Source organism: Apteryx mantelli, chromosome 1, assembly GCF_036417845.1.
Source record: "Apteryx mantelli isolate bAptMan1 chromosome 1, bAptMan1.hap1, whole genome shotgun sequence".
Taxonomy (NCBI): Eukaryota; Metazoa; Chordata; class Aves; order Apterygiformes; family Apterygidae; genus Apteryx; species Apteryx mantelli.
Window position 1 is genome coordinate 104,935,864 of NC_089978.1, and position 13,394 is coordinate 104,949,257.

General features: G+C 42.2%; 1 protein-coding gene and 1 long non-coding RNA gene across 2 annotated transcripts in view; one reads left to right on the forward strand and one right to left on the reverse strand.

Moving 5' to 3' along the window:
* Positions 1 to 8,070: 8,070 nt before the first annotated feature.
* LOC106494931 (uncharacterized) lies at positions 8,071 to 9,455 on the reverse strand. Its single transcript, XR_001294373.2, has 3 exons — positions 9,269 to 9,455; positions 8,990 to 9,072; positions 8,071 to 8,814 (listed from the first exon to the last, which is right to left on the reverse strand). It is a non-coding gene; the product is annotated as an uncharacterized lncRNA (long non-coding RNA).
* A 72-nt stretch (positions 9,456 to 9,527) lies between these two features.
* URB1 (URB1 ribosome biogenesis homolog) overlaps positions 9,528 to 13,394 on the forward strand; it is a 58,302-nt gene continuing 54,435 nt past the window's right edge. The window contains exons 1-4 of the mRNA XM_067299232.1: positions 9,528 to 9,660; positions 10,141 to 10,280; positions 11,655 to 11,806; positions 12,845 to 12,977. Of these exons, the coding sequence (XP_067155333.1) occupies positions 9,528 to 9,660; positions 10,141 to 10,280; positions 11,655 to 11,806; positions 12,845 to 12,977 (558 nt within the window). The remainder of the gene's footprint in view (positions 9,661 to 10,140; positions 10,281 to 11,654; positions 11,807 to 12,844; positions 12,978 to 13,394) is intronic.

Sequence of the window (13,394 nt, forward strand, 5' to 3'; positions counted from 1 at the left end):
GGGGAAACCCAACCAACAGCTTTCCCTGGCAGGGCAAACTCCTTGACTGAGGGACTTCAGCAGGCACGGAGCTGTGTTAAGAAATGGCCCTGACCCTTCCATGTTGCAAAAGAACCCTTCCCTTTCGCTGCTTTCTCTCCTCATGCCACCACCTTCTCCCAGCCCTTAGCTTTGTTCAAGGCCCATGTGCTTCAGCATAGCCGAGTTTGCAGTGTGTAGGATTGCTTAAAGCTTTTGTCACAAGGTAAGAAAACATCTTGAAGCTACTGTGAGCGAGTTCAGGTTGTTCCCTGAAATCTGTTTTGTAAGACTTAGAAGTAAACCAGTGAGAAGTTCAAATAAATTAGCTTTACAACCTGCCATGCTACCTTCAAATTTCATTTCTAGCTCCCTTTAAGGTTTGGGGAAGAGATAATAAACCAGGATGCTTATTCCCTAGGTCCTGTAAAAGCTGCCCTCAGGAAAGAGAACCTAGCAGCAACACTAGAAATGCACATGAAAGCATCCTGTGCTCTGGGATTGTGCTTGTGTATAAGGTGGGTAGGCAGAATATCTGTCCGTTTATAGTCTGGCATGCATATTCACGTTCATCTGCTCTCTCTTGAAATGACGTAAGTGAATAGGTGGGAGACAATGGAACCAAATTTATTCCATTAAATCCATTCCTTTCCTCCTGCTCCAACTGAACTTGGATCAGATCCAGCTTTGAATTTCCTAACTTTGGCACCACTTTCTGGAGGTTACACAGAACTTTGACCAGCTTGAATTTCATATTTGATTCTGAATACACTTTCTTTCCTCACCTTCTCCCTCTTCACACACAGGACAACAACTGGGCAACACATACATTATATTCATGCTTCTCTAGTTTTAGGCAGATAAGAGCAAACCAGGTTTCACACAATCCTGCCTGAGATCAGGGACATTCCATCAAGTTTTACTGAACTCAGATAAATGGGATAAAAGATGCTGAAAAATAGGATAAAATGGAATAGTTCTGAAGCATCTGCAACTGCAAGAAGAGATGGGAAGAGGGTTCACTAGCTCTGTCAGGCGTGTGAAACCCTTCCTCTCAGCTGCTTCAGATAAGGACTGTTTATACTTCTGAACTGAACCAGTTACCTTGTGCCTTCTGGTTGTGGTATCGGAGAGGGAATTGTGGGAGTCTCCTGCCTACTTAATTTTTTTTCTTGAACTTGGTATATCAGGCCATTTAATCTAATACTTCCTATACTTGCTGTCACAGGCCAGCTCCACTGAAGGCAGAAATAAATGCCAGGGGAATGTTATAATTACCATATATTTTTACTCCTCCATAAAAGAAAGTATTTGAGGGCCATACTCAGATCTTCTGGAAAGGTGTCTGGATAACTATGTGAACTTAGTTATCTACCATAACTTCATATTGACCATATCTACGATAGCTATACATACACCATAACTTCAGTTGAGGGAAGTCAGATGATCTCTAGCCTTAGAAAGCCATACCCTCACTCCCTATACAGTCAATGGAGAGATACAGATATATATTCAGGCCATCTGAATATAGCTCCAACAGAAGTATGTCACCTCCTCCTCTCTGAATTGATCACTGATATCAGGAACACAGAAGCCAGAGATGGCAACTCAGTCTGCTGTGGGTACCACAACAGCTGGTGTGACCCTGCGTAGACAATGGACCTGTGATAAACACAAAATCAATGCAAAGGAATCTATAAAACTTCAAAAAGCACCAAGAAATATCATCCTGTACTCGTGCTTAAAAGGGTTTAATTCCTGCAGTGCTGTTTTCCTCATGAGAACTTGTGAACCTCCTCTTTCCAGTAAAACAACATTCTCTTTTCTAGCCCTGTGGTGTTGTAAGAAAAAGACCTTAAATCCATCAGTGGCACAGGAACGAGCCTGGATGCCGTTTGGCACCGTGCTGGTGTAACCCAAAGGCAAAGGCAGTTTTCAAGTGGAATGACTGAACTGGGAGAGGTTCAAAATGTTTTAGGTAACCTCTAGGGTGGTGAGGCAGTGAAGGCTGAATAACAACAAAAAGAGGCAGTCAGATACTCCTGTGTATAGATACTTTCCTTTTAGGGAAATCTTCTTATGAAGGAAAGCACCTCATGTACATTGCACAACTAAAAAGGCATTGCCATTTTTTTCCCTGAATGGGGGATTGAACACTAATCTAAAATCTAGAATTCCTGTATCCCCTTCTGCTGGTAGTGCTTAAATAGTAAAGCCAGAGAAACACTAAGGTAGGGAGACAGGAATTATTTGTCTTGATGTACAAAATGTATTTCTATGCCAAGGCCATGAAAGCAGTTTCTACAAGCTGGCAATGCACAGTAGTTAGAAGACAACGTAACTAATCCAGACATGTTCAGCATGTAGAATCATAGAATCTCTCAGCCTTGGTCTTTCCTTACAAGCGACTGGAGTGAGATCCATTTTTTTCCAAGGACTAAATGAGAGCCTACAAGTTAGAATCCAGGCTAGATACCATGTCTGCTTCAGTCAGTTTCTCTCTTTTGAACTTGGGGAGAAAAGAAATCATTTCATAGTATCAGAAGTACAGGAACTTTGTTGTTGCATGGAAGTTTTGCAAGAGCAAAGCAAAAATCTGAGCTCTTCATTTCTTTTTTCTCTGTTTTATTCATTTTCTCTGAACTTCAGCCAAACTGTCAATTTGAAACTCATATCATGGCTTAGCGTATGGAAACTCAAATAAAATTAGTGCTGTCAGTTAGAAAAGAAGCCAACAATGTGAAATAATAGAAGAAAGTTGAGTCAGATGGCCTAAAGTTTTCTATTAGTAAAAAAATTCACAACTGGGTTTATAGCACAGCAGCAAAAAGATAGCATTTCTTGGATTGGACTTACCTTCATATCAATTTTTTTTTCACGTATATACAATCATTTTCCAGCCATACCTTCTACCCCTTTTTCTTCCTCTTCCCTACCCCCGCCCCCCCCCAATTTATTGGGAGCTGAAATATTTCACTATTTCATTTTTGTTCTCCTTTCCCAGAATAAGGTTTTCAAGAAGTTCACTAATGTTCTTCTGGCTTTTTTGGAAAAAAAAAAATCTAAGCAGAAACCCCCAGGATTTTCTCACATTTTAAAATGCTTTATATCCTTGCATTCTGACATAGATTAGATCTACAAGACAGTCCAAACAAGTGGGCTGCTATCTTCTCTCTGTTTCTGTGGAAATGAATGTCAGACCAGTTAAAACAAAGCACATGCTTTACAGTAATCACTATATGGTGATTATTTAAAATAAGATAGTACATTTTTCCTGATTCAACCTCTATTTCTATGGCTACCAGAATGAAAACAGAGAAACGTCTCTTGTATATGTCATTTGTAGATGTTTCTTGGATGCTGTAAGCTCTCACATGATGCTACAGATTTTAAGTTCTAACAAGATCTTCAAGCGTGCAGTAATTTCACCTTGAGAAGACCAATTCTGCATGCTGTAGTTAGGAGACATTCTCACAGATGTAAGTGGAAGTTCAAAGGAATACAGAGTACAGGACTTAGCCCAACAGGTTTAAAAGTAGGGGAAATATTTGCTATTCTCTGCCATTTTTTTTTACTCATCTGAGAGAGGGTAAAATTAGCTAACAAGTTCTGCGTTTTATGGTCATAAGCTCTTTCCTGCATAGTCAGCTCCTGGTCTAACTAATCCTAATGTCATAATCATAGACACCCTGACCATTTCACAAGAAAACAGTAAGATGTAACACATGAAGTTCATAAAACCAATCTCCTCCTATTTCGTTCCATCTGAATTCCACCTCCACTTCCTCACTGCATGCAGCAAAAAAGGTGACCCCTCCTCATCCTCCTTAATGCTCTCAGCCTTACTGGCAGTTCTCCTGTATACAGATTATTTTTTTCTGTCAGTACACCCAGCATGCTGGGCACTTGTATAGACATGAAGCAGGAGACATGCAACATCCCACAGAGATAGATACTGCTGGAAAGGCCAAAAAAGAAGACCTAAGGTGGAGGGGGAAAAAGGTCCTGTCTTTGTTGTCCATGCCCTCCTAAAGTACTAAAGTTATATTCAATCACTTCCTGAAGTGTATCTTCAAAGATAAGACTTCAAGAGAGTACATGTCTTGCCTCCCAGCTTAGGAAGGGCATTAGGACAGAGCTGCTGAGTGGACCACTTGGAAATCAGCCTGTTTACTTGTGAAAATGCATTATTATCGGTTTATGAGTCTGTCTTTTGGCTCGTTGTTGTCACTATTTTTCTTTTAATATGTATTTAGGCTAAGATTTTCCACATTTACTAATAATTTTGTGTACTTGAAATTCTAGACAGCGGCTTCTTAAAGCCACTTTGATTCTGCTCTCGCTGAAGTCAGTCACAAAGTTCCCGCTGACTTCAGTGTTACAGAATCAATGTCAAAACAATGAAATATCAGTGGCTTTTCCAAAAGCCTTGGAATATGAAGCCTCAAGGTCTCTTAAGTTAGGCACACAAAGCCTAAGGCATGCAGAATTGGGAACATTTCTGAAAATACTAGCCCTAATCAATATCTAATCAGGGCCAGTTAAGTGCTCAGTATTTTTGAGATCCAGACCTCATAGTATCTCAACCTAAGAACTTAAAAATTAAAAGCAAATAGCAGAAATCTGAAAATAATGGTGCATAGTTTGTAAGTGTTTCATTCTCCCTCAGGACTGTAAGGGTTCAATGGTAATTTTTGAAGAGATGTTCAGTGTCTATGGTTAAACCAAATCAGGTTTAATGGTGATTGACTATTATTGCATGTATAGAAGGTGGGAAGGATTTCAGTACACATGGGAACTATCCTTTTTCCTCCTCTGGATATAACTAGCCTAGAGTGCCAAAGGTCCCGCTCTGTACATTGAACTAAAGGGTTTATTCAGTTTATCACAAGTAGATATCAATAGCCACTTTCAGCTTATACCTCCTCCAGCTCTTCCCAGACTGCTCACTGTCGTTCCCGCTCTTCTGTCCTCTTCCTCTCTTGTCTGATCTTTCCATCCATTTTCAGCACCTGGGCAAGCAGCCTGATTCCCAACTCATTCTGAGTCCTGGCTCAAAAGCCTAGTGCTAATGCATGTCCGTGCTGCTGACGCCGCAGCCGAGTTGGGTCCTTTGATATTGATATGGCTCTAGTGTAATGGTAGGGAAGATAAACTGTCATTAGTCAGGTTTTAAAATGCACTCCTTTAGCTATTCAGAAAAGTGCTGCTCCAGTTAAAATAGCTAAGAGACTTGGAGAAGGAGGGGTCGTTTTGTTTTTTGTCATCGAGAGCAAAAGAAGTTGTGGTTTATCTAAATTGCTGTAGCTGCTTATGCCAGAAATGCACTGGCATTACAAGGCAGTTTCAGTAGGGTTTTTACTTCCGTCCAACCTACCCGCTCAGTTCCTGAGCCTGCACATGATACCTGTGCATCACTCAGACCCCATGCCCAGGCCAGTGTTTCCAAACTTCTCTAATTCAGGCCTTACAAATGTCTGTATCTCCAGCGTGTGAGGTGGCACTGAGCTGGATCAGTGGAAAGGTAGCAGGGGTGTGGGGTGCAGTGCATTTGGACAAGTGATGGGGAAAGGGTTATGGTGTTGGGCTGTGTTGGGAATATTGTCTTCCTGTGAGGCTGTGTGGAGGAAGTGGTCCTAACACTTAGCCCATCTTTCAGCAGCATCCACCCTCTCTCCCTCTGTGATCCCATGCCTCAAATGTGGCAGGTCAAGGACTGAAAGGTGTGATGAACAGTCATATCTCACGTGTCAGATTTGCATAAACTTGAAATTTTGTGAGAAACTGAAGGAAACCTTTTTATGAAATAATTCTCTGTGTGAACTAGGAAAGAACATTGAAAGCAGTGTTTTTAAAGATGTGATATCTGCTGAAATTCAGTCCCTCAAAATGCTTCCTATAATTAATTCACATGTCAAATGAAGTCCATTTATTTAAAAATTTATGATATGAAACTGCTACATTTCTTACATGCTCTAGACCAAACTAGTGTGGGTTCAGAGACTGTGTATGTCCATTAAGTGGCGCCACCACTGAAAGCAGTAGTGGTGCAGGGGTGCTGTGACTGGCAGGGGCAGCCCTTGGCTCTGCTAAACCAAACATCAGCGGTTTTAAAGATAAAATCTGGGCCAGGGTTAGTATGGGTTATATAGCCATATTTAGGTCTGGGTCTAGCAGCTGTCCCACTCATAGGGATAGTCACTCATTTGTAGCGTGAGGGTGCAGACCAGCAGATCAGCTTAGTAAGGTTCACCATGAGAGGTTGGGAAATGATATAAGTTAATATCAACAGACTTAAGCTTGAGGGCTGGCATAGTCAGTATCACCGAGCTATGGCTAAAGGCTAGAGATATGGGTTGCGTGAGTGGGACAGAAGAGTTTATGGCTGAAACTGGAAGACAGAGCTTGATGAGCCTAGTGGGCAAGAACAGGCCTAACCTACCAAAATAGATCTTGTCTTTGGGATTGCATAGGTCAGGATCCTAGAACTAGGAATAATATTTAAGTTGGGGAGGCAAAGGCAGATTAGTCAGGACTGCAGTGCTAAGGTTGGATTGTTACTAGAAATGCTGTTCAAGCCAGTAAAGGCTTCTGACGTAGGTCTGTTGCAGGAAAGGGTCACTTCGTCTGGTTAAGTCTGTATCTGGAACTATTTGCTGAACCAGGACTAGAGCTAAGGTTCATGTTCTTGGGGGGAGGAACTGGGAATTACTTTTCTGATCAGCAAATGCCAAAGGGGCAATGTGTATCCTGGATGTGTTCATCTGGCAAGAATCACAGGAGCCTATTTCAATTTACTGAAAACTGAGGCAGCTCAGAAATTAACACTTGACTCATTCACTGCTTACATCTGTTGAAACTGCAGGTACAGTGGAGCAGAGGGATTTGGTCTTAGTCTGAAGTCTCATTCTCTGAGTTGGCCTCCACAAATGGAGCCTACCAGAGAACAGACTGAGGGACAAAAATTGTCATAGATGTGACAGAGAAAGAAAAGGATGCAGGCTCAAAGTAAGGCAAGAAGATGGAAATAATATGTTTGAAATGAAGCTAACAGTTAACTGGGTCTTCCTTCATCAAAGCCTATGACAGCTACTCAGGCAGTGAAGGGAGACAATAACTGAATTTAAAGTTGGAATTAAAGTTACTTTTGATAGCATTTTACAGTGATTTTTTTGTACTAGATATTCTATTGAATATGGTGTGAGGATAGTGATCAGGCTTGTCAGTCTGACAACTGTGGCTTTCAGTTGGAAGATATTTCCAGTATGTGTGCTTTGAGCCTTCTAAAAGCTGTGTTAAATATTTTTTTTCCCCATTACATCAGCTCTGGCCTTCCTTTCATTCCCTCAGAAAACAAAAAACAAAAGACAAACAACAATCCCTTCTTCAGAGGAAGCCATCTATCTTCTGTGTTATGTGTCCACAAAATTTTCTGGAATTACAAATGTATTTTTATGTCTGCATACCTTCAATTCACTCAGAAGAAAACTCTAAGGTGAAATAAATGATTCTCACCATCCAGAACAACCCATCATTAATGTTTTATGGAAGAATTGAGCAATCTGTCCCTTCACATAGAGGTTGCTATACTATGCTGAATTCCAAATGAAACTATTATCAAAAACAAGCATAAAAATAGTTGAAACCTACTGAGTCAAAATTTAAAGATTTCTGAAGATATCATAAATGATGAGCAGAGTTTGAATGGAGTATGACATAACTAGCAGCACTAAGATGCTTTCTGAGCCTTGTTTTTCTTTCAAAAGCCCTTGTATCTAGTATCTAACAGTTCATATTTTCTTTCATGTCACCCCTTTTCCCAATCTAATGCTCTCTTTTTCTTTTATCCTTTTGTGCCTCCTTACTTCACGTTCTCTCATTTTACTCCACTGTCTGTTCTCAAAATATTGCAGCATCTTCTATCAACATTAAAGCATTTGCCTGCCTGAAATCCTAGAATGGCTGTTAATGTTGCCCTCTCCTGGGCCACTTTTTTTTAACAGCATTAATTGATGTCATGAAAAACATAAAAAAATATAAATGTTGCTTTTATTTGTTACTTGTAAATAGGAAAAACAGTCCATTTTGGATAGAACTGTAACTTGATTTTCATTTTCTCTTATTGACATAATATGATCTCCTTGACTTCCCAATACTCTTTTAACTATTGGTGTTCAAAATCTAACAGTTTATAGGAACAGAATTTTTTTTTATTCCCCCATATTACTATGCTTCTCCTGGAATAGCCATGCTCTTATTGAAAGCAAAACCAAAGCTCTGGTTTCAGTTTATGTCTATAGAAAAATAAATCTGGTCACCTTGAATAATGTTTCACAGGCTGACAGACTCTACCAGTACACCGGTACAGTGTCTCATTATTATATATTTGTAATTGTTAGTGTTTATATAAGGTATTTTAACTACACAAGTTTGCAAATGTAATAAGAACAAGCCTGTGAATTGGTAATCAGCTTATGATTATTGTTTTTGCAAATGACAACCTTTTAACCTTTCCACTAGCATCTTAGGAAGCTCTCCCATCTCCCTACTTCCTGACACCCTGTGCTTCTCCCTCCCACTCCAAAGCTTCTGTCTCCTCAGTTCAGCTTCAGTACAATGAAATGGTGACACCAGCAGGGACAAAAACCTCCTCGGTCTTGGGAGTGGTGATGGAAGAGAGACTGCTACAGTGCCCTGGACAGCTGTTTTCAGCAGACCGCTGCCCCTGAAACTTTCACCATTCAGCTGTACCAGTCACGACTGTGGCTGCGCTTCAAACGAGGGGACCAAAGTATCCTGAAAAAGAAGGAGGAAGAGAGAAAGATGTAATTATCTTGACACTTTTTTGTCAGCTTGAGCAGTGGTTGTGCTTACAAACACTAACGAATGCATACATGTATTATGCAAAGTATAGTTTATGTTTTTATGCGTGCACACACACACACATGTATGTAGCATCTTTGCTATTCACCCTATCGGACTGAGTGCACTGCTGGAGCTGAACGAGGCGGCTGTACCGGTCACGCAGGGCTGTTTCTGACAGGGAGGCATCAGCTGAAATGCATGACAAGGGTTGGGAGGGCGATGACAGGAGCAATATCATCAGCAAAAGCTAGCGCTTTTTTTGTGCGAGGGCAGCTCAGGCAGAGCGGTTCGGGGACAGGGGTTTGAACGAGCCCCAGACGAGAGGGGGAAACAGAGGCAGGAGGAGCAGCAGAAAGGCCAGGAAAAGTCAGTAAGAGAGAAATACCAGCTACAGGGAGGGACTAGCAAAGCTGCCGCACATGACGCAAGCGGCCGCGCTCGCCTGCGCCGCAGCGAGGGCTCGCAGGCCTCGCCCGGAGAGGCGCAAGGCCCGCTAAGGAAGCAGCCTTGCGCCCGGGGGGCTGCGGCCGCGCAGCGCCGGTGCGCGGCTCCCCCACCCCCGGGCCGGGGCCGCGGGGCCGCCCCCCGCCGCCGCTTCCTGCCGGGGCGCCGCCACTGCCGCTTCCGGGGCCGGCGGCAGCACCATGGCGGCCAAGCGCCGCGGCCAGCCCGCGCCCGGCCCGGCGGCGGCGGCTAAGCGAGCCCGCGGCGAGGAGGGGGAGTTCAGCGGCGCCCGCTTCAAGGCCCTGCTGCGGGACCCTGCGGCTGCCGGGAAGGGTGAGCGGGCAGCGGGGCCGGGCGGCCGTCGGCGCGCGGCGCGGCCGTTGGCGCGCGGGCGGCCGTTGGCGCGGGGCGGCCTGCGTGCCCTTTGCGAGGTGCGGGGCCGGCCGTCGCCCTTGCCGCTCGCCGTTTGGTGTGCGGTGTGCTTGTGTCAGGCTGAGGTGATGCAGGGGAGGTACCTGGAGTAAAAACGCCCTTTCTTGGCTCTGCCGGCAGAGCAGGGGCTGAGTCGTCTCCCCGAGGAGCCACGGGCATCTACTGTCTCAAGAAGCAATATAATAGTTAATTATTTTTGTACTGCGGCACACGTTGCTTCCTGAAGGTCCGGGCCGTTACAGGCCGCATGTCCCATACTCCATACAGAACGCTTCACATGCTGGTCCTGACTCACCTCCTGCGAAGTGCCTGGCCTTTGGGAAACTGTTCTTTAGTTTATCATATGCGAAGTATTCTTCAGATAAAACTCTTTTGTTGCAGGTCTAGAAACATTCATCTCTATAGCTAAGACATTGCCATCTACTGAAATATATGATGTTGTGGAGGGATACATAAAAATTTCAGTGGAGTGTGCTGAAATTTTCAAACTTCTGGATGGAGAAAGAAAGCCTGAAAGTGAAGTAAGTTGTCCATAGGTATTATACTTTAATCACTGGCACAGTGTGCACTGACTGGGAAATGAACTGTGAAATAAACCCTCTGTAGCATAAATAATTCTGGGAATTCAGTATGGCTTTTTACTGCTAGTCACAGTGGAGAAGCATTTGATCAAGTGGGAAGCGTCCTTTCAAATGTAAGGACGTGACTGTATTTGGTGATATGCACAGCAAATAGACCTGCCAAAATCAAGCAGTTAAGGCTCTTTAAATGTTATCAGAAGAGCACTTATAAAATAGGAAGCAAAAATATAGTTACACAAATCAAAAATTAGTCTAGTGAAAATAGTTGTTTTTAGATAATTGGATATTTCATTGAAACATCAGTGTTTCTAAGAAGCCACTGGTAAAGTTGACATTGTTTTTCGGGACACAACTCCTTCCTCCTCAAAATATGATGAGTAAATTAAAGCATTAAAGAATTATTTGCACAAAGAATATTCTGTGGCAGCATTATTAATTTAAGTAAAGTTTGTTTACAACATAAAATTTGATAGCGTCTTTTTTAACCTCCACTTGTCAGTCTTTGCATTATGTTATCATTTTTGTCTATGTAATAACAACTTGTGTCATATTTCAAATAAATACTTTCTGTAAGAGTCATTTACCAATAAAGGTAATACTTGTAATAAATAGTGTCCCAGCTCTGTGTGGATTCTGGATTCAGCTAGAACTTCAGTGCAAGACTGGAACCACATAATTGGCTCAGATACTCTTTTCCTAGCGTGTTTCATTGTGTGCTTGCTAACAGTTCTGGCAGACAGCATTGGCTCAGTAGGCCTAGGCCTTGGCCTTCAACTTGAAAAGGGCCTTCAGGATCCGTCAGTCTGTGCTAAGATCTGCATTACATTCAGTTTCTGCATCCCCAGTAATGGCTGTTGTGCATGTGCAGGTAAATCATGCGTATGCAGTAGGTCTCAAGTCACTTAGGAAGTAGGGCCCTTTTTTCATTTAGTTTATTTGTCCAGGATTGTAGACATCTGCAGTTAGCACAGAGGCCTGGGCTTCCAACTGAGGATGATGACCTACTACTCAATTTCATCAGTTTGGCAACTGAAAAGAAAGAGGAGCCAGCTGCCCTTCTGTAGGTCTCTAGTCTTCTGTATAATATATGTGTAGGGTCATCGTCAAAGAAGTACTCCCAGAACTAACCCTGTAGAAGAGGAAGCATTAATTTGGGAGAGAATTCAGAGGTTAACTTTATCTTCATATTTGGAAGCTTTCCTCTTGTATTAGGTTTACTCTTTTTTAATGAAGCTTGTTATTGTTGCTCTGCTGTATCTGTATCTGATATTTGGAGTTAATAAATAAAATGAGATATATTTCTAAATTGTACAGATGCTATTAATCTTTCAAGCTCTGGAAGCCATCTTACTGAGGACAGCAAGTGACCTCTCCCATTTTTCTGTTGTGGGCATGAACATAGTCAAGAAGTTGATTCATACCTACATGAGATTGGTTTATGCTGCTTTATATTCTGAAAATCACAGGTAAGTCTTCTCCATACTGTTGCAGAGAATCTCTTTTATTATGGTGGTATATCTGAATAGGATCTCTGCTTCAGTCATATTGCTTTCTTACAGAATTTTCTGTGAATGAAACATAATGGACAGATTCCAGAACCCTTAATGGGTAGTGGCTGTTCAGATGAGGGAGGTCTGCAGACTCCCACCGAAGTTGGGAGTTCTTTGTTTTTGGCACTTTTCTTGTTTTACAAATAAAATCAATATCCAGCCTCTCACTAGAGCTTAATTTTTGGGAAGAATATAAATATGTGTTCCCTTTTCCCTTCTTCCTCTACCCCCCTTCCCAGTTGCTGCTATCACTGCCTAAATATATATTTTTTTTTCCAGTTTTTCAGGCAAATTCTCACAGAGGTCAGTAAGCAAGAATTGAGTATAGAGCTAGAATCAAAGCTGAGTATGGATTTTAGGATTTAGTTCAATAACAAAAACATGGCTCCTGTGCTGCATACTTCAACTGAAAAAAAATCATTCAGCTAAAACAAAAACAATGCAGTCTTAATGTGGCCTACACTATGCATGTCCTTAAGTTAAGTGTAGCTCCTATGGACCTGCTTATGGCAGTAAAGTTAATCAAAGTGTGTTAAGTGTTTGAGGACTGGGGCCTCAATCCATGAAATAGTCTATAAAAATAGACATTACAAGTAAGACCAAAGTTCCTTATGAACAATGATATAATGTGTGTTTGGCCTAAATCTGTATTGTGCTGGTCATTAAAATGGTTGGTTGCATGTTCAGCCAAAGCTCCTATCAACTGCAGCCAGAGCTTTGTGCAGCCAGGGATACTTGCCTAATTGCTCTGCTAATTTCTCATGTTGGGACCAATTCAGAGAACTGCTTGATGCCTGAGAGCCCTAAAGGCGAGGATGGATGATGAAGATGGAATGGGATAATTTCTTTTACAGGAAAGACGTTGGTCTTCATGTTTTAATCTCTTGCAAAGGTTGTTTGCATAACTGTCATTCTGGCAATAAACTGCTTGTTTTCCTCTGCTTTTCGTTTTAGGATGAGCCGAGTATGCCTTACCCTGTTATCAGCAATGGTGGCCCAGGGGCCAGATTCAGCAAGGGATGTGTATAGCCATTTTGATTTCAATAATAAGTTTCTGCCTGGATTAGTGAAAAAAAGAGATAAAAAGGTAAATTAAGTGGGTGTCCCCAGGTATGCTATGAAATGCTATGCCTTTGCTCCATCAGTTTTCTTCTGCTAGGTATTTAAAACCAAGCTGTTGCCAAAGTGTCTTTGCTGCATTTTCATCTGCAAGTACTTGTCCACCTCTTTCTTCCTGTCCTGTGTCAGGTTGAAATGTCTCTTATTGTTTCTAATTGGCAGCAGAACTGAGCTATGGTGCAGGGGCTTCCCATCTGCTCACTTAGGAAATCCCCAGGGGATATTTCTGAGTGACTGCAGTAGTGGGAGAGCTGGCCTGCACCCCTGAGGTACGGCTTGTTTCATTTTTCAACCTGTCCTGATTTTTCTCATCCTGTCAGGGTGCAGAGCTCCTCAGGATAACTGTATTTTGCACAGCTCCTCAAGATAACTGTATTTTTATGTT